The sequence below is a fragment of the Brachyhypopomus gauderio genome, unplaced genomic scaffold, assembly GCF_052324685.1.
Source record: "Brachyhypopomus gauderio isolate BG-103 unplaced genomic scaffold, BGAUD_0.2 sc74, whole genome shotgun sequence".
In the NCBI taxonomy this organism is placed as follows: Eukaryota; Metazoa; Chordata; class Actinopteri; order Gymnotiformes; family Hypopomidae; genus Brachyhypopomus; species Brachyhypopomus gauderio.
The window spans coordinates 804785-831670 of NW_027506895.1; the positions used below are offsets into that span (position 1 = coordinate 804785).

General features: G+C 46.6%; 1 protein-coding gene across 1 annotated transcript in view; it reads left to right on the top strand.

The window, feature by feature from the left end:
* bmp1a (bone morphogenetic protein 1a) overlaps positions 1-26886 on the top strand; it is a 43308-nt gene that overhangs the window by 7090 nt on the left and 9332 nt on the right. The window contains exons 2-10 of the mRNA XM_076990192.1: positions 11626-11739; positions 12417-12560; positions 13181-13298; positions 16205-16383; positions 17281-17386; positions 23547-23671; positions 26046-26161; positions 26507-26609; positions 26756-26872. Of these exons, the coding sequence (XP_076846307.1) occupies positions 11626-11739; positions 12417-12560; positions 13181-13298; positions 16205-16383; positions 17281-17386; positions 23547-23671; positions 26046-26161; positions 26507-26609; positions 26756-26872 (1122 nt within the window). The remainder of the gene's footprint in view (positions 1-11625; positions 11740-12416; positions 12561-13180; positions 13299-16204; positions 16384-17280; positions 17387-23546; positions 23672-26045; positions 26162-26506; positions 26610-26755; positions 26873-26886) is intronic.

Genomic DNA, 26886 nt, shown 5'->3' on the forward strand with positions numbered 1-26886 from the left:
TGTGTGTGATGAGTGTGTACATCAGTGCGTGGCTCTTTGTGTGTGTTTGATGAGTGTGTGTGATGAGTGTGTACATCAGTGCGTGGCTCTTTATGTGTGTGTGATGAGTGTGTACATCAGTGCGTGGCTCTTTATGTGTGTGTGATGAGTGTGTACATCAGTACGTGTGTGTACATGTGTGTGTGTGTGTGATGAGTGTGTACATGTGTGTGTGATGAGTGTGTACATCAGTGCGTGGCTCTTTGTGTGTGTTTGATGAGTGTGTGTGATGAGTGTGTACATCAGTGCGTGGCTCTTTATGTGTGTGTGATGAGTGTGTACATCAGTGCGTGGCTCTTTATGTGTGTGTGATGAGTGTGTACATCAGTACGTGTGTGTACATGTGTGTGTGTGATGAGTGTGTACATGTGTGTGTGTGATGAGTGTGTACATCAGTGCGTGGCTCTTTGTGTGTGTTTGATGAGTGTGTACATCAGTGCGTGGCTCTTTATGTGTGTGTGATGAGTGTGTACATCAGTGCGTGGCTCTTTTGTGTGTGTGTGATGAGTGTGTACATCAGTGCGTGTGTGTACATGTGTGTGTGTGTGATGAGTGTGTACATCAGTGCGTGGCTCTTTGTGTGTGTTTGATGAGTGTGTGTGATGAGTGTGTACATCAGTGCGTGGCTCTTTTGTGTGTGTGTGATGAGTGTGTACATCAGTGCGTGTGTGTACATGTGTGTGTGTGTGATGAGTGTGTACATCAGTGCGTGGCTCTTTGTGTGTGTTTGATGAGTGTGTGTGATGAGTGTGTACATCAGTGCATGGCTCTTTATGTGTGTGTGATGAGTGTGTACATTAGTGCATGGCTCTTTATGTGTGTGTGATGAGTGTGTACATCAGTGCGTGGCTCTTTATGTGTGTGTGTGATGAGTGTGTACATCAGTGCGTGGCTCTGTGTGTGTGTGTGATGAGTGTGTACATCAGTGCGTGGCTCTTTGTGTGTGTGTGTGACAGAGGTGGGGACTCGAGTCACATGACTTGGACTCGAGTCAGACTCGAGTCATTAATATTAAGACTTTTGACTTGACTTGAAAAAATATTCAGAGACTTAGACTTGACTTGGACTTTTACACCAATAACTTGGGACTTGAATTGGACTTGAACCTGTTTACTTGCAAAGACTTGATTTTTTTTACCCCGAATCTAAAATTTAAAACGCATATTAATATTTATAAAGTGTGCCCCATTAATTTCATTTCCGTCCTTCTGACGCAGACCAGTCCTCTGCTTTTCCACACTCGGTACGTGTGTGTGTGCATGAGCTGCAGCACAACCAATCAAATGGGGGGTTGGCGAACGTAAATTTTTACCGGGCGGGGTGTAAAATGGACACAAATTAAGTATTATATCGCGATCGATCGATCGCCAGTGGTTGGTGCCAGAGCAAACTAGTAACTCATTGAATCATAGATGTGGATCAGAGGTAAATAAACTAGATTTTTTTCCGGCGTGAGAAATCGGATGTGTGGCGTGAGAGCGTGTGAAGACGGTTAAATGCGTGTGTCTCACGCTCAGTGCATGAGAGTTGGCAACCCTGGATTCTGTATCTGAACTCGGGGAAGAGAGCCTCTCTCTGTCACCATCATAATATCCAGTTCTATCTCAGCATGGATTGTGTATTTGAAGATATCTACGTCAAGAAAAAAATATATTGACAAAAGTGGAGCGAGTTTTCAGCTATGGGGACATCATTCATCGTGCACAAATGACATACAGACTTTTGGCCAGCAAATGCAATGCAGAATAGTTTACTGAAATGTCTAAAGTTGCAGATTCCGGTTAATTGTTCAGTTCTTATATTTGTTTGTCTTGTGTCACTCACACATGGACACACATGTTCTCTAAGAAACCAGATAAGAGAAGAGAGGGAAAAATGCTGTTATGGTTCTTTGTATTGTACTGTGAAAATATCAGCACTTTTTATTTGAACATGGAGTTCTACTTATGACTTTTTCACATAATATTTATTTCTGGAAAATTGTAGTTTAAAGTATGAATATTTTTGCAGCTAAGTTTAACAAATTGAACTGTGCAATAAAGAGGTGTAATTTGAATTTTTTTTTATACTTCGTGTTTTCAGTTGCACATGTTTTATCAAGATTTGAGGAGAATACAGATTTAAAATAGAACGCATGTCTATTATTTACATTTAAAATATACCTGCAACATTGGTAAAAAAAAAAAAAAGACTCGAAAGGACTTGAAATTCCAAGTTTCAGACTTGGGACTTGACTTGACTGTTGCCTGTCTTGACTCGAGACTTGACTTGACTTGAGTGTCTTTGCTTGAGACTTGACTCGGGACTTGAGGTATAAAGACTTGGACTTACTTGAGACTTGCAAAACACTGACTTGGTCCCACCTCTGGTGTGTGATGAGTGTGTACATCAGTGCGTGGCTCTTTATGTGTGTGTGATGAGTGTGTGTCTAATGAGGATCTGTAAAGTGTGAGCTTTCCTGCTGAGGTGGTGAAACGGACTTGTGAATCATCTTGCTCGCTGCAGTAGTTGTGAATAATGTAACTCTGCAACAAATCATTCTGTGTTCCCATCCAGGCGTGTACTTATGATGCTATGAGGAGTGGTCAGTTCTCCAGGTGGGAACCTAAGATTTGTGCTTTTGAGAGGTTTTAGTCTCCGAGGAGGAATAAAGCCTATGTCTGCTTCTTTAATATCATAGTAAACCAGCAGCGGTGAGACCGACCATAAACACTAATGAGGGTTAGCCTGTGTGGCCTTTTGTGCAGACTGTTCTGAGATCAGTCATTGCTAATCACCTGCAGCTAACACTTACTTAGCAGCTAACGCGGGCTAAGTAAATTCCCCTCCCCCTCCAGTTTCAGGTTAATTAACAACGTGTACATTGTTTTGTAAACAAAGGTGAGGCCCCGAGTGGATGCATTGGGACCACTGGGCTTTGTTGACAGTGTGAAGTAACCCTGGAAGGAGTAGGTGAGTGTGAGCCAATCACCTCGCTCCTCGCCAGTGAGGACCGACCAGCCAAACGCCTTTGGTGTGCTGCATCGGCTGCGCTGTGAAACCAGACACCTTCAAAAAGGTGTTTCTTTTCTGCCTGGAGAAAGGGGTAGAGTGAGACAGAGATGAGAGAGAGAGAGTGAGAGAGAGTGAGAAAGACATCAGCCATTTCTAAAGAAAAGGACTCTGTAATGCTAAAACTTTAATGAACTTTTACAAGGTGTCAGGGTGTGAGTGCGTGTGTGTGTGTGTGTGTGTGTGTGTGTGTGTGTGTGTGTGTGTGTGTGTGTGTGTAAGTAAATGTCTGGTTTTGCATTGTGTGTTGGATCAATAGCTCCCTGTGTTGGCAGTAATTGGGTTGTTCTGCAGTAATTGGGTTGTTATGGTTTAGCTGACCACAGCCACTCTTCTGACCCCCTGCTACCTGCACAACTGATTCTATTTAGCACGTGTGTGTGTGTGTGTGTGTGTGTGTGTGTGTGTGTGTGTGTGTGTGTGTGTGTTTTATACACACAGTTAAAGTATGTAATGCAGTGGTTGTCTGGTATGCTTCACATATGGAGGGGCTCTCAAACTAGCGAATTAAATGGAGTAAAAAAAAAATCGTTAAACGCAACAAAAAGTAAACAAAAAAGAGACCTGGTTGTCAACCACCAATAGTGTAACGGTGTTTCTGGATAGCCATGCTGTTATTGTTTAAGTAATTTGACATCTCTGCTGGGTTGGAAAAAGTTGTTACCAAATGACATGTTTACATTCGAAGTGCCACAGACGTCAAGCGTCTGACCGCGCGGCCTGTCAAGTCGTCCCTGTTGCCCTCTGGTCAGCCGTTAGCCCGGCCGTCTCCAACTCCAGCACACCCGCCTCGGCCTTCCTGTAACAAGCCCTAGAAGCACCATGGAGCTTGTTATGGAACAACCCCCCCTGGGGAGGCGGGGCCGTGCGGGACCCGGGCTGTCGTTATGTCTTTGAGGAGAGGCAGCTGTGAGCCCTGTCAGTTCTGGTAGCTCGGGGCTGGGTGGTGGGGACGAGACCGTCCTGTCCTCGTGAGGAGACGAAGGACAAAGACCATCATCAACTGCGTGATTATTTTGATGTGAGTAAAAATTAGCTTTACGTTCAGCAGGGGGGTGGTGGTGGGGGGGGGGGGGAGGGGGGTGGTGGAGTCACCATGCCAGGAACTTCAGGATAATCCACACCAACCACCGTTACCCTGATACACTGCTTCCTGTATCGGAGTAAGCGCTGTTTGTCTTCTTTGAGGCTTCTGCTGTAATGAGTATTGTTTTGAACTTGCAGTCAAAGTCAGGCTACCTTAAGTCTGATCTCCCCCTCTCACCCCTCCTTTACCCTCCGCCCCTCCCCCACCCCAACACTTTACCGCAAAGCCACTGAGGGGGCGGAGAATCTCCATTTGTGGGTGGTGGCTTCCAGGAACCGTAGACCACTAGACTCTGTTAGGCACCTGCTGGTAAGTTGAACAGAGAGGACTGTGGGTAAGTTTAAGATCACGGATGTATTTTGTCCCGTCACGACGGGTGTTAAACGCAGTGTGCTTGGATTCTCGCCATCAGAGGTCCCAGCGTTGTTCTTCATGGATTTGTATAAAGAAGAAGTGAGAACACGTTTCATTCTGGAGTGATGGTACCGCTGTCGTACTTTCATTGGATGTCTTGTGTCAGATCTCACGTTATCATCCTCACACGTGTGAATCACTGCTGTTTGTGTTTGCCCTTAGAGCAATATTGAGTGTCAGCAGTTAGAAACTGAGAGAAATGAGAGTGTAGCCACCGTGGTGTGGCTGACACCAGAGATATCTGGCTGCTTACTGTGGCTGAGAGTTTCGACGAGCTTCACTGAGGGACTGGATGTGACCGTTAAGCTAATAATGACTGCCATCTCCATGATGTGACAACGATCCAGTAATCAACTTGTACGAGTCTTGAGTGCGTTCTGCTGACGTCGGAACATTTGGGCGATTGTGTATAATAGTAACATAGTGGTAAACATTCCCAACGTGTAGTTTCTGAAAGTTTGCAGCCTCTGCGTAAACGTGTCTCCTCGGGTCTGCTGACCGATGTCTTTGAGGCCCTGCGTGAACCCTGCGGTTCTGTTCATGTCCGCACGACCCCGGGCCTGTGTGAACCGCTCCTGTGGTCGTCCTTGTGCGGTACGGTAGCAGTAGCTAGGGCAACAGAGGGGGATCAACGCAGGGAGAAACTGCTGCGTCGCCACGACAACCGGGTGGAAAAAACGGACGCAGAAGGGGAGGGGAGAGGAGGGGGGAGGGGGCTGGGATTAGCCGCATGCTCGTCCTTGTCGCTCTTGGCCCGGGATGAGGAACAATTACATGCCAGATTAAGAGCTTTGGCCACGGTGAAGATATGGGTGGTTGGGTCTCACGTCCACAGTGAAGATACGGATGGTTGGGTTTCACGTCCACGGTGAAGATATGGGTGGTTGGGTCTCACGTCCACGGTGAAGATACGGATGGTTGGGTCTCACGTCCACGGTGAAGATATGGGTGGTTGGGTCTCACGTCCACGGTGAAGATACGGATGGTTGGGTCTCACGTCCACGGTGAAGATATGGGTGGTTGGGTCTCACGTCCACGGTGAAGATATGGGTGGTTGGGTCTCACGTCCACGGTGAATATACGGATGGTTGGGTCTCACGTCCACGGTGAAGATACGGGTGGTTGGGTTTCACGTCCACGGTGAAGATATGGGTGGTTGGGTCTCACGTCCACGGTGAAGATACGGATGGTTGGGTCTTACGTCCACGGTGAAGATATGGGTGGTTGTGTCTCACGTCCATGGTGAAGATATGGATGGTTGGGTCTCACGTCCATGGAGAGACAGGTTTGGGCTCCTCAGAGAGCTCTGGAGAAACCCCAGCTGCACTGGGCAAGTGGGCACGATCAGTTCACGCCATGTGTGGTTGGCATTTTGCCTGCCCGGGGTCATCGGGCCTGGCACCAGTGGCTAAACTCCGTAGAGTTTTGACTCACAGTGGAGAGGGGTGTGTGTGTGTGTGTGCGCGTGCGTGTGTGTGTGTGTGTTTAGCTTTGGCAACAGTTTATATGGGTTTTTCTGTTCTAACATCGCTGGACTCTACATCTTCCTTGAGTATACCCATATGGAAAAGGTCTATAAAAATCACATATAATCATGATAAATATGTGAGCATGTGAGTTATGTGTATGTGTGTATATATACAGTTCTGGTTGGTTGTTTTAGCAATAATATAATGACCATATATAATTATTTCTCAGTCTCCTTTCTAGAACATGACCAGAAAACAGTATACAGTAAAAAACTGCTTCTGTAGGCTACATTGGCAATTGGTTTATAGAAATCCCATTACACTAGAGCATAGAGACCTCCCATTACACTAGGGCATAGAGACCTCCCATAGAGCATAGAGACCTCCCATTACACTAGGGCATAGAGACCTCCCATAGAGCATAGAGACCTCCCATTACACTAGGGCATAGAGACCTCCCATTACACTAGGGCATAGAGACCTCTCATTACTCTAGGGCATAGAGACCTCCCATAGAGCATAGAGACCTCCCATTACACTAGGGCATAGAGACCTCCCATAGAGCATAGAGACCTCCAATTACACTAGGGCATAGAGACCTCCCATAGAGCATAGAGACCTCCCGTTACACTAGGGCATAGATAACTCCCATTACACTAGGGCATCGAGACCTCCCATAGAGCATAGAGACCTCCCGTTACACTAGGGCATCGAGACCTCCCATAGAGCATAGAGACCTCCCGTTACACTAGGGCATCGAGACCTCCCATAGAGCATAGAGACCTCCCATTACACTAGGGCATAGAGACCTCCCATAGAGCATAGAGACCTCCCGTTACACTAGGGCATAGATACCTCCCATTACACTAGGGCATAGAGACCTCCCATAGAGCATAGAGACCTCCCGTTACACTAGGGCATCGAGACCTCCCATAGAGCATCGAGACCTCCCGTTACACTAGGGCATCGAGACCTCCCGTTACACTAGGGCAGGGGTGCCCACAGTTTTCAGCTTGCGAGCTACTTATAAGATGACCAAGTCAGAAAGATCTACCGGGGTGGCGGCGAACGTAATTTGTTGAGCGGGGGGGGGCACGTAATTTGTTGAGTGGATTGCAGATTGGCTACCGTGAATGTCAATCAAAATACAACCGTCAGTGCAGATGTGCGATTCATCTACTACTATTTTATGTGACGCGATCTACGCACATTCCTTCGCGATCGACCGACACTTCTGATCGACGTAATGAGCACCCCTGCACTAGGGCATCGAGACCTCCCGTTACACTAGGGCATCGAGACCTCCCGTTACACTAGGGCATCGAGACCCTGTAAAAAAAAAAAAAATTCCCAACTCACCCTCCCCTGGGTGGTCTTCTTCATTCAACCTTGGGTCCTCCACCAGACGCCTGGGATATAGAGAGTCCTGCGTAGTATCTTAACAGTTCCCAGGACTACACTCTTCTGGAACAGAGATCTTGGATGTTCCTGGGATCTGCTGGAGCCATTCTCACAGTTTGGGGGTCACAGCCCCAAGCGCAGCGATCACCACCTTTTCTTTCAGCCCTTAGTATTTCTCCAGCTCTTCGTGCTCCTTGTTCTTGATGTTTCTGTCCCGGGGGGCTTGAGACATCTTTCACTACGGCCGTCGTCTGCAGCTTGTCCATCATCGCTGTGTCTGATTGGTTAACCATTACCGTTGCACCAGTCTGTATCTTAAGGTCACACAGCACTTGATTCTCCTCCACCTTTTAGGGTGCATCCTGCTTTGACCTTGAAGCTTCCAGCTTCTACAGCCCATGCACAGATGTGTACTGTGCCTGCCACTTGGCTGTGGTATTCCATGTACTCCATTTCACATTTTTAATTATTGTGCTAAATATGTATGATATTAAGCACTTCATAAATGTATTTAACAATACCATATTTTTTTAATAAGGAGCTAATACAATTCATATGACATTCACATGCTAGGTCTCTAGTACACATTTATGTTGTAAGTTACATCTGGATAATGTGAGTAGACGTTTTATTGAATACATTTGTGAACCACTTCAAGCTCCTCAAAATAGTTGTATCCTGTATCTGAAATGTAAATCAGTGAAGAAAACTCAGTGTTGTTTTCGTCTAAGCTATGTTGAAGGTGTTTTGTGAGCTTAGTTAAAAGATGAGTGACCTGAATTAAGATCTAGAGTGTCTTGTAGTGCAGGACTGATGTGTTGAGAATTTCTCCTTTTGGATCTCACTTCCTTTAGATCCTCTGCTGGGTGACATCACAGACTACCTCCCTCTAAATCACATTTCTCTGGCATGGACTAAGTTCTGCCCGGGAGTTTGGAACATCTGTGGAATTTCCTTCTCCAGCTCTGCTCTGTGTTTAGTTACAGACGTGCCGTCATCTTCCAACTGATGGTGCTTTTCAGCTACTTGTTATTCCGAGTTGGATCCAGCAGCCATGGGATTGACGGTGGAGGAGTACCGGTGGGGGTGGGGGGACGGGGAACGGTGGGGGGCGGGATCGGGCCTGCCCAGGCACGTGGGTGCTGGAGCTTTCTGCATGCTCCTTCTGCACGTGATGCTAAGGAACCCTTTGTGATGTCTTCTGCAGGCTTGATTCATTAATTTAGCTTGTTTTCTTATTTATTTCGTTCATGGTTATGCAGAGGTGTGCTGTCCTCTCTCTCTCTCTCTCTCTCTCTCTCTCTCTCTCTCTACCTCTCTCTACCTCTTTCCCTTTCCATCTGTTTCTCTCTCCCCATATTTTAATAAGTGGTTACTGTGGTCTGCCAGGTATGTCTGAAGGTAACTAGCATGTCTGGTCTTGCTGGAGGGAACCTACACCTTTTGCTGTATATTCAACACATGTTGGTTAAGCTCCAGCTCGAGATGGTGGAAGCTCCTTCTTCTGCCGTGAGGCGTGTGTCTCATCTTCCTCCTCCTCCCTGTTGTCTTTGGTGTCTCCTCTTCCTCCTCTTCCGTGTTGTCTTTGCTGTCTTTTTGCCCAAAGGCTGAAGCACTCTGGGCTTTATCACGGCCTTGAAGCCGTTAATCTGGGCACTATTTGGGTTTGGGGCAAACTCCATCAGTCCCCTTGTTCTTCCTGGAACCGCACACTCTAGGATTAGGCTGGATCCACTCTGGGATTAGGCTGGATCCACTCTGGGATTAGGCTGGATCCACTCTGGGATTAGGCTGGATCCACTCTGGGATTAGGCTGGATCCACTTGGCCTGTCTCTCTTGACGTGTGTGTGTGTGTGTCTGTGTGTGGGTGTGTGTGTGTGTGTGTTTGTGTGAGTGCTACTGAAGTTACACCCTGTCATTTCAGTCCTGCCAGCCATATTCAGTAAAGGCTTGCATTATGTCAGCCTCAGTGAAATGAGCTTTCCAGACATTATGAGCATAGAACAGAAAGAGAAGGAGTGTGTGTGTGTGTGTGTGTGTGTGTGTGTGTGTGTGTGTGTGTGTGTGTGTGTGTGTGTGTGTGTGTGTGTGTGTGTTTACAAATTCAATCAGCTCAGTTCAATCACATTTCTAAATGCCACTAATAATGAAAAAAGGGCAGTATTTTCAGCAGATGAAAGAACAAACGTGTTCCCCTACAGGCAGGTGTGGGTAGTGCAGGTGCACAGTAAATAAACACAGACCCATAAACAAATCTGATATCAGCCTCATTCCTCTTCTACCTGTAGCATCGATACATTAAACTCTGCAAGCCTTACATGCACGCACACACACACACACACACACACACACACACACACACACACACACACACGCCCCACTGCCATGACCACTGGCGTAGAATGTTTAGTAAGGAACTCCCATCTGCACATGAAGTGTGTCTGTGGCAGTCTCAGTCTGCTGGGCCTCTTTAACAGGAAGAATGTGTCCTTTCTGCCAGGTGTTTACTGAACAAACACCGATGTATCTTTATTTACTTTTACTCAAGCTGTTTTCCTTTTGCCCACTGAGTTGACTGCATGACATCCTCATGGATTTGATATGAGAAATCTCAAAGTGATCTATATATACTCAGTCTAGACACACAAATACAGTCTAAAGTGACTGTAAAATTCGTGTGCTGGTTTGTTTCTAGGGCTATAAGATGAATGACATCCCTGTTCCCATCCATGAGGAGAACTGTGTTCAGACACACACACAAGAGTGGAAACACAAACACAATTTGAATGATCACCAACTGTACTGCCCTTTCTCTCCAAAACACCTTCTGTTGCCCTTGTGGTTTTTACATGCATATTTTGGTCAATTTGTAAGAGAAACTTGTACCATTGACACTGGAGACAGGAAACCTGGGTTGAAGTTGTAGAGTTCAAAGGTCATCCAACCACATTACCTCTTCGAGCGCTAAATCTAAACATAGGCTGGTTTGTGTCCATCACTGAGTAGTGCCGCTTGTAGTGGACGGGGAAGCGTAGACGTCCAGGAGAGGGAGAGGCGTCCAAGAAACTGGACTGGTTTTTCAGAGATCAGCTGTGTTTGTGCAATTTCACAATTTATTAAATGTAGGCCTACGACATTACTGAATCTTTTTTTTTTGCCAGAATGTTTTACTTGTATACACATTACCTAGTTTGCCATGTTACTTTGCCCTCAAAGCTGACTGAAAGGATCGTGTAGGGCTGTGTGTGTGTGTTTAGACCTTAAGAAGAGCAATGGACAGGAGATGAGAAGTTATTGTACCTACATAGAACCTGCTGCTACATGTTGTACCGTCACTCTATAAAAATAGAAGCAGACTCCGTAACCAATAACAGTCCCACGCGGTCCATTTTAACTGGGCAAGGGGAAACGTTAATTCTCTTAGGTCTCCTGGTTTCACTGCGGCGATAGCGCTGTCCAGACCGATGAATTTTGTTCATGGGGTCTCCTACGAGCAGGTTCTTCGAATACAACCTTCGCCTGCTACTCTAATTAAGCGCTATAGGCTCACTTATGTCGATCTGAAGGACGTTTTTCCAAAGACTTAACCCTCCTTTTCCAGCTATTGATCAGTCCAGCCACACTTTAAAGGCTAAATTAGTCCCCAACGAGCTAATTAAAGTCTATACATATGCAAACGTTTCCATTCAGGTCACTGCGGCCAGTGCGGCAAGAGCTTCAGAGATTAGCGCGCGATTGACGGAAGTGAAGCAGGAAGTGTGGCTAGCGCGCCAAGGCTAATCAGCAAAACACTGTGTGCATACTGTATCGAACAGGCTGTGGTGGGAGTTCTTAACCCAACTATATATGGTGTCCGAGACTATTAAAGAGGGAAAATCAATTCAATAGGCCTTTAATTTATTTAGATTACAGCAGTCTCTTGGCACCCAGTAACAATATACAAAGTAGGGATGGTCCATTGAGTGAAGATATTTGTGACCAATTTTTAAGTTTGTGTTCTGTAGGTTAAGTTCCAGTGTGCATCGATATGTTATTTACTCATTGCTTCTTAAATAGCTTTAAATCACTGCTCTTGTCAAGAAAAACAAACAAATCAATCGATCGATAAATAAATGCAAGCTGGGATATTGTTTACCTTCTAAATGTTTGTTTCTTTGTTCCAGTTGCATATCTGGGGGACATAGCACTTGATGAGGAAGACATGCGTATGTTTAAAGTGGACCGCGTTGTGAACATAGTACGGAGAACCATCACAAACCTCAACCAGACAGACACAGGTAAGTTTGTGTGTGTCGCCTTTCACGATGGTGGTGACGGTGGTCCCCGTCAGCACCCTTGGGCGGTGGGCGGGTTTGAAGATGGTTGAAATCATGCAGGGATTTAGGGCCTCGGGTTACCATGGTAATGAAGCCGCCATATGTCACTATATGTTGAAAACAGCTCCAGTGCACTTGACGTTTAGCAGTAATTTGTGTACTTCCGGAGGTACAAAGTGAGAGGCACATGGATTTGTGCAGGAGCACCGTGTGTCATCGGTGAGCATTCAGCACAGAAGAGGGTGGGAGGTGCCACAGGTGACAGAGCCCCGCCCAGCTCTGCCCTTATATGGAGATGCATTGTTTTACTATAAAACTGACAAAAAGCCAGCATAAAAAAAAAGAATGTCTGCACATGTCATCTCTCAAGCACTTGTCTGGAAATGTCGTAGCAAATCTGAAATATGTGGCCCTGGGACAGATAGAGTAGATATTGGGGGGGGGGGGGGGGGGGGGCACTACATTTACACACATTCACACGCTCCATTAAGGACAAGTTTACCCACGATAAACGAATGTAACGGGTGATTGTGATATTTTCTTCTTCCTCCTCAGCAGTGCTAAGCCTGCATGTAATACCTCCGGTATTGAGTCCATTTAAGCTCCACGTAATGTCAATTTGATGTTTTGAATGACAGGGCTGTCCGCCAATGAGAAGAGTCCAAACATTCCGGTGTCCAATCGGCAAGGCTCGCGCCGCAGGAAGAGGGCGGCGACATCCAGGCCCGAGAGGGTGTGGCCTGAGGGAGTCATCCCTTATGTCATAAGTGGGAACTTCAGTGGTAAGTGTCTTAAGTTAAGTGATTTCAGTTAAGCTCCGTCAGTTAGGCTCAGTCAAGCGCTCTTGCTGCGTCCAGAGACCACGTGTGCATTGGCTGCCACCGACATTCTTGAAAATCTGTTCTTCATACGCGGTTGTCCTTGTCCTTAGTCTTCCAAGAATGAATTCCTTTCATTTCAAGACAGTCTGCATAGTGTTCTTTGGTTTGGTCTAGAAGTCCTGCCTCTGGGTTTGTGCGACGCGCGTGGTGCTGTGACTGAGCTTAATGTGACCTGGGTGTCCGGGCCATGAGCGCGCTGAGGTGTGGGTTACACCACCGGACTGCTGGCTTTTGGTGTTTCGCTGATCTTAGCAGAAATCCTGTGTGTAAGAGGTCCACAGGAGGAGCGCTTGGTCAGCAGAACCTGCTAGCCCTCTTCCTCGTCCTCTTCCTCCCCCCTTGGCCACGCCCCATATCTGCGGCTGCAGTGCGCTGCTGCGTGGGTTTTGATTGTCTCTGTGATGTGTTGTACATGATATTTGTCATTTGTTCATACACTAATTATGAGTGATATTTAATCCGTCTTAATCTTATGCCCTAAGGACTTGTAGATTTCACTTCTCTTTCTGTGTGCTCTACAGGTAGTCAGAGGGCCATATTTAGGCAGGCCATGAGGCACTGGGAGAAACACACATGTGTGACCTTCATCGAGAGAACCACGGAGGAGAGCTACATAGTTTTCACCTACCGGCCGTGTGGGTGAGCACAAGTGTTTGTGTGAGCACGTGTCGTAGTGTGTGCAGTAGTGTGTGTGTATCATGGCTACTCTATTCCCATCTACTGGCCAGGTGTGTGTGTGTCTGATGGAGAGAGAGCCAATGATGGAGTGAGAGAGTGGTTTTGAGATTCCACAGCAGGGGGTGGAAGGGGGTGCTCACTCATCCCTCTCTTTCTTCCTTTTCTCCCTCTTTCTTTTCCTTTTGGTCTGTGCTTCTTGATTTATCCCCTAAGTGCTTTTCCATCCATCTTCTTCTTGGTATCTTTGTTGTTGCTTATCCTCCCTGCCATCATAAGGTATAGCTGTGTGTGTGTGTGTGTGTGTGTGTGTGTGTGTGTGTGTGTGTGTGTGTGTGTGTGTGTGTGTGCTCAAAGACATGTGGTTACATTGACACGGGGATCAGAGGTCTCACTGGAGCCCACATGCACTTCAGACCTGTATCATGGCTTCAGGGTCTGAATCATCTGGGCCTCTGTGAGCTTCACCCCGGCCCCCGTGATCTCCACCTGGGCCTCTGAGCTCCACCCTGACCCCCCCCCGTGATCTCTACCTGGGACTGCAGCTCTGCTTACTCCATCCTGAAGAATTTCTCCATTTCCAGCACAACACTACAAGCTCCAATTATAAAAACCTTACGAAGGAAACTGAACAACATAAAGAAACAGCAAAAAACATTTAAGCTAAGAAAGAAAGCTAACTGAGCTGCCAAGACAACAAATATGCAGTATAGTGTAAATACTTTGTAACTTAATGTCTGTAGCAAAGTAATGTAATCTATTGCATACTTAACACTGAGCTATTTATTTACATCAAGAGGTAGCACGATGCTTTTGGGGTGATTTATCCTACAGAAATTGGAACGAACATAACAAACGAGAAGATACTGAAGAAGAAAGTAGTCCCATTAAAGTAGATGAGACCAACACGCGTCTTCAGATGATCTTTCTACAGAAATAAGACCTCCAAAGACAGCACCCCAACCTTGAGCGCTGCAGAACACTGTCACAGTGCACTTAGCGGAGCAGAAAGGGGCCTGACGCCTCTGCTCTTGAGTGGATTGATCTGTTTGTTTATATACCTATTTAAGCTTCACAGAAGGGTCATCTAATCTGTGACGTAACCTCTCACCTGGGTGAAAAGCTCAAGTGGGATGTCGACACCTTGAATATCTTTGTAACACACAGTCTTGTTTAGGAACATTTACATTCAAAAACATGGGGGGGGGGTTGGTCACTGAATATTACGAGCGGCCAATTTACCCGCCGCTCTAATGTTCCAGACGCGACTCCTTCTGCATTCTGAGGCTGCTGGCCTCCCTTATTTATCTACGTTGGTGAATATTCTGTTTCAGACAGAGAAGTATAATTACTCCACTGTTTTCACTGAACTGCCAGAGTAATCCAGGAAGAGCCACAAATTGCTTTTTGCCTTAACGAATGTTTTGTTTTTAACCTTTTTCAAAAATGCAAAATTAGTTGTTTTTTTTTCTCCCTCAAGCAAATGTAATTTGTTTGTGCTGACATTTATACCTCAGCAGCTGCCCAACTTACTAATTTGTCCATATGTAAATATATTTAAATGGCTTTTCAGGAAGATGATGCTTACATGCTTTTCTTGATGTTCACCATCTTTGGATAGATGGATGAATGGAAGGAATATTGTAACTTGGGCTAACTAAAGTTCAGCAGACCCAGTGGCTGGGAGTACACACAGGTAGTAATACTGGAATGTGATTCTACAGAGATGTAGACATGTCTAGCGGTTGGGGCATGGATCCTGTAGGCCGACTTCATGAAGTACATCACTGTGTTTCCTGTCTGCTTCTGTGCTGGTCCTGTTGAGTTCTGCACAGATACTGGAGGCTTTTTCTCGAAGTGTGTGATATGTCTTCGGAGGGCATGTCTGGAAGTCTGTATGTGTGTGTGTGTGTGTGTGTGTGTGTGTGTGTGTGTGTGTGTGTGTGTGTGTGTGTGTGTGAAGTCTGTATGTGTGTGTGTGTGTGTGTGTATTATACAGAGGGCCTTTTTTCCTCCTGGTGCAAGCAGACAAACCAGACTCTGATGACTACTTAGGCAACTCCAAAAAGTGTGTGTGTATGTGTGTTCATGTGTACGTGTGTGTATGTACGTGTGTATGTGTGTGTGTATGTGTGTGCACACGTGTGCAAAGTTCAAGGCAGATTTCTGGGGCAAGCCACTGGATGCTCAGTAATTAGAGAGTAGTCTGGTGTGCCCACATAGGCACAGGCTGTCCACAGACTGTCCACATAGGAACAGTGTGTGTGTGTGTGTGTGTGTGTGTGTGTGTGTGTGTGTGTGTGTGTGTGTGTGTGTGTGTGTGTGTGTGTGTGTGTGTGTGTGTGTGTGTGTGTGTGTGAGCTGCCAGTGCTTTTTCCCCTCCACGTTGCAGTGCACTAAACACACTGAGTCAGAGGGCATTTCTCCAGCTGATGGGACTCACTTATGTCTTTCCAGCAGTGGCTGATGCACACACTCGGACAGACACACACTCGGACAGACACACACTCGGACAGCCAATCAGCAACATTCCTCTCAGCAATCTGGCACCCAGTCTACTTGAACCCTAAGGCCCAACAATTCAGCTCCAGGGCTCCAAGCTAACATTTCATAATAATTGGTGGTCCATTTATATCACAGGACATAACTATTCAAGTCTCAGCCCTGGAGGTCCAGTTGCCCAAAAATGTTCAACACTACCTATGAGTGAACAACAAAGGGTCCAAATGAATCATTATAATTTCATTAATGACCAGTGATCACTAAAACCATAACCAGAACTGGGATCATGAGGGAGGGACCTGCCGTTCCTCTAATGAATGTTCTGAATGTGATGAAGATGGTGATGATGGTGTTTCCCTTCCTAACAGGTGCTGTTCGTACGTGGGCCGTAGGGGCGGGGGGCCCCAGGCCATATCCATCGGTAAGAACTGTGACAAGTTCGGAATTGTGGTGCACGAGCTTGGTCACGTGATCGGGTTCTGGCATGAGCACACGCGGCCGGACCGTGACGACCATGTCAGCATCATACGTGACAACATCCAGCCAGGTAGGACCTCTTGCCACGCCGTACACACCGTAAACCGCACGCAGACACGTCATGGTCTCCGGGCTTCAGATGGTCATCTAAGCATTCATCCAAAAATAACGACTATGAGTCTATTGCTAACTATTCCAAATCATTTCTAGTTTATTAGGATTTCAGGCAGGAGTCTTTCAACTGTCTCGCTTGTGTTTTGAACTTGAGGAACAAGACACACAAGAGAGATCCACATTTCAGTTTGTGTTCTTGCAGTAAGGATAATTATTAGAGATTTAAAGAGCCCTCAGAGACATTTTATCCAGTGTTTCCTCTTCAGTACTGTTGTGAACACATCTCATAACACACATGTAACAACACTTCACCACTTCAGCCTGTGATCAGCCTGGATTTCATTGTTCTTAATCCTGGTATTTAAGAAGATTGTTCCAAAGCTGTCCAAATGGTTGAAACAGATTCGCTGTGACCTACTATCCTGTATTTGTGGTTTAGTAATATTTGATCGCCACCCTCTACCAAAGGAATTCACCTTAATTCATAGGTGTAGCCAGTGTTCGTACAGGTATGACTGCTTATGGAGGCACTGTAGCTAAGAGCAGTCCGTGTTTGAGGTCTGTGCGCACAGAACTTGACGGGAAACTTGGAAAGCATTTGGGGGTTAACAGTGTCAACTTAAAAATGAGCAGGTTAGAATAACTTCTAGTTCTCCATAGTCGTTATATTTAGCTTTCTGCATTCACAGCCATTCCACACTTGCTGAACATGAGAGAAAATTTGGCCTTTAACTCTCCTGTCATTCGGGAGCCTGTAGATTGCGATAACCCACATTACATATGCAGCGCTGCTGAAATTGGCTTGGGCTGTCTGTCCACTGAGGGTCTATCCAGCGTGTCTCTGATCACACAGGACAGGAGTATAACTTCCTGAAGATGGAGCCCGGGGAAGTGGACTCTCTAGGGGAGACCTATGACTTTGACAGCATCATGCACTACGCCAGAAACACATTTTCTAGGTAAGAGGCGCTATTAACGTTCCAACAGCCCTGCCGTGGTTTCCACAGTTTTCACAGTTTCCAAAGTTTATTCTTGCCGGTTTTTGTGTGGGCTCAGACTAAAAAAAAAAAAAAAAAAAAACGAAACAATAAAATAAAAGAAAGAAGGCAAAAGAAAATCCATTGTGACTGCTGGCTCTCCACCACTCTGCAGAGTTTAGTTCCAACTCTCATATTTAGATGAAGGCCTGAAGGCCTTTAGTGATTGGATCAGATGGGTTAGATTAGGCTAATTGGGTTGGAATGAGCTCGGCATGCCAGTATATCTTCAGAACTGGAACCTGACCCTCCAGCGTATAAAAACATATACCTCCTCAAATGTGGTTGGCTGTTGTCTCTGGAAGGACCAGCCATTGCTGGGACCCTTTAGGGTAAAGTATCATAAACAACAACATGGACGGGTCGCTAATGTATACATTTCTTCGAGAGTAGTATCACATGTTGCGAAGACTCATAGTCTCTGAGACAGAGGCTTCGACCTACAGACACAGAGATTTGAGCTTCAGGTGTCTCGTTATGCAGGAGCTTTGGTAACTGCGCCCTGGTTTCAACCTCGTCTAAACTGCATGGTGCCATCCTGCGTCTGTTTCGGTCACCTCCATCCTGTAGAAACATAATTCAGTAATTTTTTTTTTTTTGTGGCTTATGATTTAAACATCACGTTGAGCAGTGACGCAGAAGTGCTTATTTGCATATCCACGTCCTGCATCCAATAACACGGATCACTGGATCAGCGTATACACGGAGACCGAGGTCTGTGCCCGCAGCCTGTGCCTGTCTGGCTGTGGAAGTGCGGTAGATTCATTCCCTATCAGCTTCACGTTCCTCTTGCGCTGTGTCGGTACTCTCCCGCTGGTGGAGAAACGCCCCGTGGCCCGGGTCATATGTCATGCTCGCTCTGCACAACTCCGTGTCTGTTTCTCTCAGACCTTTTAATAGTCAACATTTTCCTGGACTGGCACCGTGAGCCTGGCATCACGACCCTGCCATCTTTCTCATCTTCGGTATTTTACGTTTTTCCCGCTGAGCTTTGACAACTCGGCCATTGCACGGCATTGTCATTGATGAGGGAGGAGGTTGTGTGCGTGTGTGTGTACGTGCATGTGTGTGTGTAGGCATGCGTGCGTGTGTGTACGAGCACATTTGTGTGTGTGTGTGTGCATGTATGTTTGTCTTTGTTTCTGGTGCTCGTCAGTTTTACTGAGTGTAATTTAATTAGGTGTGGGTGTGTGAGTATGCGAGTATATGTGTGTGTGTGAGGAAAGGAGAGGGGGAGAGGGAGACAGAGAGAAAGTGGGAGAGAGAGTGAGAGGATCTGGAGTCTTTCATCTTGGGCTGGAGACCCTCTGCAGCTCGCTTTTGAAGGCCTGGACCTTTGGAAGCTTCTGGATGCTTTCGTGTTCTCGTCTCTCTCTGTCGAGTCTCCTTCTGACTCGCCGTTGCTTCCATGGCGACAGGCCAGTAGACCAAACTGGGTTTTAATCTGCCCCAGTCACCCTTGTTCACACCACAGCTGCTACCAGGCTTTTACACGATTACTCTCTTATAAAAGCACAACCAAAAAAGGGCCCCTGCCCCCCGCCCCCCCACCCCACCAAGCCAAGCTCACAGCACAAATGGCCTTGTCACTGAAGGTAGCCTTTGAAGCCAGCCTTTGAAGGTTTGTAGCTGCGAGGCAGCTACTCCTGGTGTTTTATGTAGCCTGCAGAATGATGGCATGTGTTTCAAGCTCAGAGAAAGATGGTCACGTGTGCAGGCAAATGTCGAGAAGTCTCGTCCAGGACATTCATTTGCCTAATCGGCGAGGCTCTTCTGTGCCTCAGTGGTTGTAACGGCGGCCAGGTGGGAGGCCATAGAGGGTTTTCATCCGTTGTTCTTTGAGAGACTTGTGAGGAATGCTGATCAAAACGCGTGTTGTTTTCCATTTGATGGAGAGTTCTTTTGAAACACAAAACGTGGTCTGTGGGGGCCCACACTTGCATTAAAAAGTCCGGCATTATAAAATAGAGCATTTTCTGTTTTTCTGTCTTTTTTCCTGTCTTTCATTTCTTCTTTTTCATCCTAAACAAAACCACTTTATGACATATTAATTTATTTTGGGCATTTTCTCTTTCCTGTTCCCATTATTGTAGTGCTGAATGTGAAACTCTGTTGCTTGCTAATGGCTGCTCTGTGATGGTGAAACTCTGTTGCTTACTAATGGCTGCTCTGTGATGGTGAACTACAGTATTCATGCAGTGTCCCGGTGGATGTCGGAAACATGGCATAGTCCTCCTGGAACACTTGACTCACATCAGGGGACACTGATATAATGGTGACTGTCTTCATGATCTGGTTGTGACAGTCTTTCTGATGAGGTTGCAAAACCCTTCTTGTCTCTTCCTGACACTGCCACATTTTGCCTTGACATGGGATAATCACTAATCCTGTATATATTAAGCTCCTTCGTAAATCCATAAAAATGCTCTGGATGGCATGATTGGGACAGAAAGTCTTTAGCTTGGCTCGTTGACCCTCTTTTTGATGATGTGTGAAGTCCGATGATGTGTGAAGTTAGCGTTTAACCCTCAGCCATGTTTGGTGATCTTTAGCCTCCGGCTTCGTCTTCAGTTCCATCCTCCATCCTGTCATTATGCTTTCGGCACGACTTGCAAAGACGGAACTTAAAAGGGCTGTTTTCAACTGAGAATTTATTCCTGTGTTTCAAATATCAATTTGTCATATGTGCGGCTTTGTGTCCACATGGACTGGCTGGTCTTATTTCTCATCTGTGCAATTTCTCATTAATTTTTCTTCAGGACGTCTTTAAAACTGGTTTGTCATTCCATCTACTGGTTTGTCATTTTTCAATTATGTTCCCTGGTGTCAAAGCCACTGATCAAGGCATAGGTTAAGAGTCCTTTACAAATGCTAGCAATACCAGCATATGCTATTATTGCTAGCATTAATTTAGGTGCGCAGTAAAAAAAAACCTTGAATCACTGAACCAGGAAATGGAATGGAATAGTCAGCTTGGAACTAATGCAGCAAATAGAAATGTGATATTTAATTCTCCCTTTTAAAGAGTTTGGGTAGGAGTTGTTAGCCAAAGGGAGGGGTCAGGGAGGGGTCAGTGGTTCTGATTGAAAAGTGGTATTCCCATTCCGTGTCCGTGTGTGACTTTCCAGAGTGGTTTTGGAGGCACGATTTCCTCAAAGGAGGGTAACATGAGCAGAACCATAAGCGAAGAGAGCAGAGAATGGGGAAATGTAGCTTGAATGGGGGTGTTGGGAGAAGCTCAAAATATTCCTACGACGCCTCTATATGAGAACCAGCTGTGTCCTCTCTTTTTTGTCATATATTTTCTCTTTTCTCACTCTCTCTCATTCTTATTCTCTCTTAGTTTCCCAAATCAATTCAAATAAACTAGCATCCCATACATCTGCTGTGAAGGAGGTGGCATACCTCACATCAAGAAATCTTATCTGTAATTGACACATAACAAGGCCTGAAGCCATAATGTGAACTGAGCCGACAGAGCTGTAGTCTGCAGTGACGTCCAGATGTTTTACAGACGTGTGTGTGTGTGTTCAAAGGAAACCCTAAGCTATGTCTTTATGGAAGAATAATGAAGGCAAATTCAACATGGAATCAGGTGGTAGCATTGATCGCGTTCAAAAAGACGCTTAAATCTTATCGCTTTGATTATCCTCAAGCTGTGTTTTGGGAGTTCAACCTGAGCTAAGTATAGTAATGAGGTGATGAAGACTTTCAGGAAGTGTTTCCGGAAAGCTGATCTGCCATTATTGTAAAATCAACGCAGAACACTCTGCCATCCTTTGAAATTCTTCATATTGATCTTGTAATCCCTCTTGTTTTCATTAAAAAACGTTTTAAACCTCAGTATTTAAGCAAAGCTGACTGTTAGCTTTTCTCAAGTCCTTGCGAGGTGTCTGATCGCTTTCTCTCTCCTTCCCTGAGTTCCTATTGGCTGCCATACCTCAAGGAGTTTGGACTCACGGCTTTTTTTCCTCCCATCATACCCTCCTGTGTTTGGAGAGTGCTCAGACTGTAAATCTCCGTGGGAACCTGGGCCATTTACCCATGACTATGTTGGGAGGATTTCATGGACTGCCCTCATGTTTTCAACTTTCCCCTCAGGCGAGCGGGTTAGCGCACTCGGGTGTTTGTCTAGCGCATGTTTTTCGATCCCCTTGGCTGCCTCCCGCCCTCCGTCTTCCCCATTCTGCTCAGGGATACTCAGGGATACTTTTATTCCCAAGACTGATACATATGGAGGCAGGCCAAAGTAAATAAAGAGCTACCAGCTCGTCTTTTGTGCGAGCTGACACCAACTAGCGTGCTAGCGCTCAGCCACACAGCTAGCGCCTGGCCTTGAGTGGGGCTGGGGGCACTCCAACAGACAGTGCTAAAACGATCATCCAGGTTAACCTGCACGTTTGTCATGAATAGCAAGATTTGTCACCAAGTGTTTTCAAGAAAACCGACTTTGTTTTGACTCATTAGCCTCAGTTGAACTTTTTGAAATGTGATTTTGTGGTGTTGTTCCGAATGACCTTCTGAGGTCTTGGGCTGGTTTACATGGAAGGCTTGTAACATGTTACCTCAGATTATCGGCTTTGTCTGACTGGATTGTACAGGGTAGCTGAAACTTTGAAGCTTTGGCTTTTTGGTTAGCTCAGCCGGCCTGTTTGAGCATGCCTGCTGTTGATAGGATGGTTCCCATGGGAACGGACAAACGAGCAAGCCTTTGCCAGTGACCATAGAGAGAAAAGCAGGACGATAAACTAGTGGAAAGTGTCAAACTGAGAACTGGAGGGTGAGAACAGGGACAGGTGTCTGATACTGAATCATTCTGTTGTACTGTGCAAATGGTTAGTTTTTGTGTTGTTGTTTTTTCCCCATGTGCCAGGCTCTTCTGCCCTTTCTGAGGGTTTTCACACTCATTGGCAACACTGACACATGTTGCTAAAAATTCTTGTGGGTTTGTCGTAATCAATACGACAGGAAAGATCCTGTGTTTTCCCACCGGTCTTCATGAATTCCTTCTCATGGTGTTATTAATGACCTTCCAGGAAATCAGTCATAGAAGTCAGCCATGAGGTCACATGGGACGTGATGGTGCTCCGTGTGAAAATCAAACGGATTCTTCTGTACTGATGCACCCAGGCCGTTGTGGCCAGGGGAAATGATTTGATCCTCGCTGCTTACCAAACGCAGGAGAGGAGTGGTGCTCGAGTTCTGGAAATGGGGAAGTGAAACTGGTGATGCATTCCCATTTACATTTACATTTCATTTCCCCTTTAACATTTATGAGGCGTGGCATTAGGGATATCTCGAGGGAAGAGGTAATGTGCGTGGTTCACTTGACCTTGACGTCTCGCGACCTCTGTGATGGGCTCTCGTCGTAAGCCCTCCCGTTCTGAACTTGCCCATCCTGACGCTGGCCTCTAACAGAAAGGTCCTGCAGAAGCCCTGCCCATCCCTCAAGCCCTCAAGAGGCGAGGAGGGCTATCTGGGTCACACAGGTGCACATCGCGTGCCCTGTATCTCACACCCTCAGTGCCCCTCAGTCCTGCACACACAAAGAGCAGAGACTCAGTCCAGCCTGCGAGGCTGAGGTGGCCATGTGGGCAGATAACAGGGCCTTTGCTCCACTCCAGTCAGCAAGGACTGGGACTCGCGCGCAAGATTGGGTCTCGCACCAGAGTGGGTCTCGTGCAAGAGTGAAGCTTGTGCATGTACTGGTGCTGTGCTGTGTGACTGTGGGATGCCGTTGCAGTCACGGACCCTCGTCCACGCTGTGTGCATCCGCTTTAGAAACTTGGATCCAACTTTCTTTGCGTGTGATTTCTGCCATCTTTGTTGTATCATGGTTTACGAAAGCAGAGCTGCGTGTTTTTGTTTGGATTTGTGCGCGCGTGCGTGCGTGTTTGCATGTACGGTTTTATTTTGGTCCAGAGTCCTTTATCTGAAAAACACAAAAGATAGCAGGATAAGGGTGGTGGAAAGAGAATGAGAGCGAGAGAGAGCGAGAGAGAGAGCTGCTTATTTTGGTGCCTATTCCAAAACAGTTTTCTTTGTCTAACCACTTTCCATTATCATCTTTTCTGAATCACAGAGGCATCTTCCTGGACACCATTCTGCCCCGATATGACATCAATGGAGTGAGACCGCCCATCGGCCAACGGACCAGGCTGAGCAAAGGAGACATCGCACAGGCACGCAAGCTGTACAAGTGTCCAAGTAAGGGTGGAGAGGCGGAGCTTACATAGACCTGCGTTTACATACGCAAGCTGTACAAGTGTCCAAGTAAGGGTGGAGAGGCGGAGCTTACATAGACCTGCGTTTACATACGCAAGCTGTACAAGTGTCCAAGTAAGGGCGAAGAGGCGGAGCTTATATAGACCTGCGTTTACATACGCAAGCTGTACAAGTGTCCAAGTGAGGGCGGAGAGGCGGAGCTTACATAGACCTGCGTTTGCATACGCAGGTGTGGACCGTCTCTGAATGCCAGACCTTGTACAGGGACAAACAAACATGGGATTATTGAGAAATTAATGCTATATATTTTAAGCGCAAGTCACAATTGAATCACAATGTGAAGCCGAGCAATCAGTGTTCTGCCATCTTTTGAAAGTGTGATGTACTACCCAGAAGGCACCTCTGTGGTCTGCTGTAGAGTATGTACAGCGGTCAACACAACACAGAGCACTTTCAAATGAGAGAGAAGGCTTCCCAGATGAAGCTCACACTGTCTGGAAATAGCTGCGCATCCACAATTGATGTGGTATGGTATCTTGGCGACAGTTGCCTTGGCTCCCTGGACTGTGGGAAGGCCGAGTAAACATTGGCCAGGCACAGGAAGTTTGTCGACCCCCCCCCAGATAAATAGAAGGGGAGACGACAGCTGCTCCCCAGGGCAAGGCGGCGTTAACGAGAGCAACGGGTCAGCACATTTACAGTGTAAACTTTACAGAGATGTCCTAACACGCAGCATCAGAGCCAAACGTCTCATTAGTCAGGAAGGAGACGGACGTGAGGCGGTGGGGTCGCGTTTCAGAGTGTTTGTCAGAGAGCAGGAGCGTCGTTATTGGATGACTTGGAAAGAGCTCTGTCCCGAGAAGAGCTTCTCTTGCCCTTTTGAATCGGTCAGATGCGGATGGTCGCGGCGCTGAGCTGTCCCCCGTTTTACAAGCGGCCATCTGCTTCTGGAGAGCAGCGGGGGGGGGGGGGGACACTCTGTTTCCGCAGAGTCGGCATGAACGGATGATGTGGCTCTATGACTGAGGAAAAAATCCTGGAGAGTGGAAAATGGAGCCCCCCCCCCCTCCAAACACCCCAGGGGCGTGGCAGGTCCTGCTTTTACACGCCCGACCCCCCCCCCCAAGCATGCAGTCGGGCTGCTTGTTAACAGTTTTAAAGGGCATGGGCCCCCGAGAGGCCCCGCCCACTCACACCCAGCGGCTGGACTTTAATGGGGCTGCCCAACCGCGTCTGTGGAAAGGTAACGTCTATAAACGGGGTTAATTTACAAGTCTCCACTAGGGGGGTGTGAGGGAAGAGCTTACTGCCAAACCATCACTTAGAAACCATCACTTAGAAACCATCGCTTAGAAACACTCCTGCCTGAAATGGAATGAATTTTTGCGTTTCTGCTTTTCTGAGTGTCAGTTGCCATCATTGCTATGGAGGTCTTGCAGTAGGTTCGGCTCTGAACCCCCAGGTACTCTTTGATGTTCCAGATCTTCAAACCAGAGCTCATGGATCTGTGATGTCCCCTCTCTCATCCTCTCACCATGTGGTGTGTGTTCAGCTTCATTTTGAGCGGAGCTATAGGCAGTCTCCGCTAGTGTTTGAAGAAACGAAGGAAGTGGAGTGGAAGTGTTGGTCCAGATGGTCAGCAGTGTCTGCACGACTCTAGCACACTGTGTCCAGGAGTCCTGTTAAGTGCCACTGCACGTCCCGTTCTGTGTTTAAAAGGGTAGACGCTTGTGTTTCGATTTCATTTCCCACTTTAGTTCCTTCCTCTGTGTTCTTGGTTGGGGATTGTAGGTTCAAGTCTTAAACACGCATCAAAGACACGTGACCTCTGCACTGCATCCTGACATCTTGTAATGAATGAATGTTGCGTAAGGACACTAGGTGTCAAATATTGAATAGGGGTGAGTTATTAAGAGACAGTGCTGTCTTTGGGTCTGATATTTGAGTCGCTTTTCTCTTCCGCTGGGATCACCGTGACATTTTGCATTCTTTTGTAATAGCAGTGTTCTGAAATGTCACGTATTACGTCGTGTATCTCTGAATATTAAAAGCAGATGTGCAGGGTTGAGATCGTGGTTTGTGGGGGGGGCACGACCTTGACTGCCCTTCCATATCAAACTGATCTTGTTGTGTTCCTTTAATCTCCGTCCCCGTCGCGTCGTTACATCCCCGAGAACACACGACACTCCCCTGTGCTACAAATACTTCGGTTTGCTACGGTCAGGGTGCGTCCTCGTGAACGTTTGATGACAAATAACATTTATCGTGGATTTTCTTTTATTTTCGCCATCCTCATCCCTGTCTCTCTCCCTGTCTCGCTCTCTTCTTCCCTGTCTGTCTCTCTCCTCTGTGGTAGGATGTGGAGACAGTCTGCAGGAGAGTAGCGGGAACTTGTCCTCTCCTGGTTTCCCTAACGGCTACTCCGCGTATATGCACTGTATCTGGAGAATCTCCGTCACACCCGGAGAGAAGGTGAGAAGTCAGACCCGACCGGCCAGCACGTCTGTAAACACCAACTCGGGGACGTTTCTTCCCTTTAACAAGCTTCTCCTGGTGAATACTGCCAGGAATGAAGACGTCTTATGTAATAAGACGAAAAAGAAAGAACTCGAAGTAATTAGATCATGTACAAATACAGAAAACCTTTAAAGTGTCCAGTGGTGTTGGGTCACAAACGTACTCAAACATATCAAGGTCGTTGTCGGGACAACGTATGCCAACTTGATTCCCTGGATTGCTTTAGTAATGCCTGTTAGGAGAATTTGCTGTTTTACTGAATAGAGTTTATAGCTTGTTTCGTCTGTGTCTGCTATCTAGATCATTCTAAATTTTACCTCCATGGATCTGTACCGGAGCCATCTGTGCTGGTACGACCACGTGGAAATCAGAGACGGATACTGGAGGAAAGCCCCTCTGAAAGGTCTGACGGAGATCAAACCCCCCCCCCACATTACCACATAAACTCTACTGTGTCTTGCGTGCGACCTGCCCGATGATGAATGTAAAACGTAGACTGTTCCAAAACTTGCAGATGCACTTGATTTAAAAGCAAGGTCTTTTGCTCAGGTCGTTTCTGCGGAGACAAGCTTCCAGAGCCAATCGTCTCGACGGACAGTCGTTTATGGATCGAATTTCGTAGCAGCAGTAATTGGGTGGGCAAAGGCTTCTCTGCTGTCTATGAAGGTACTCCAGACATC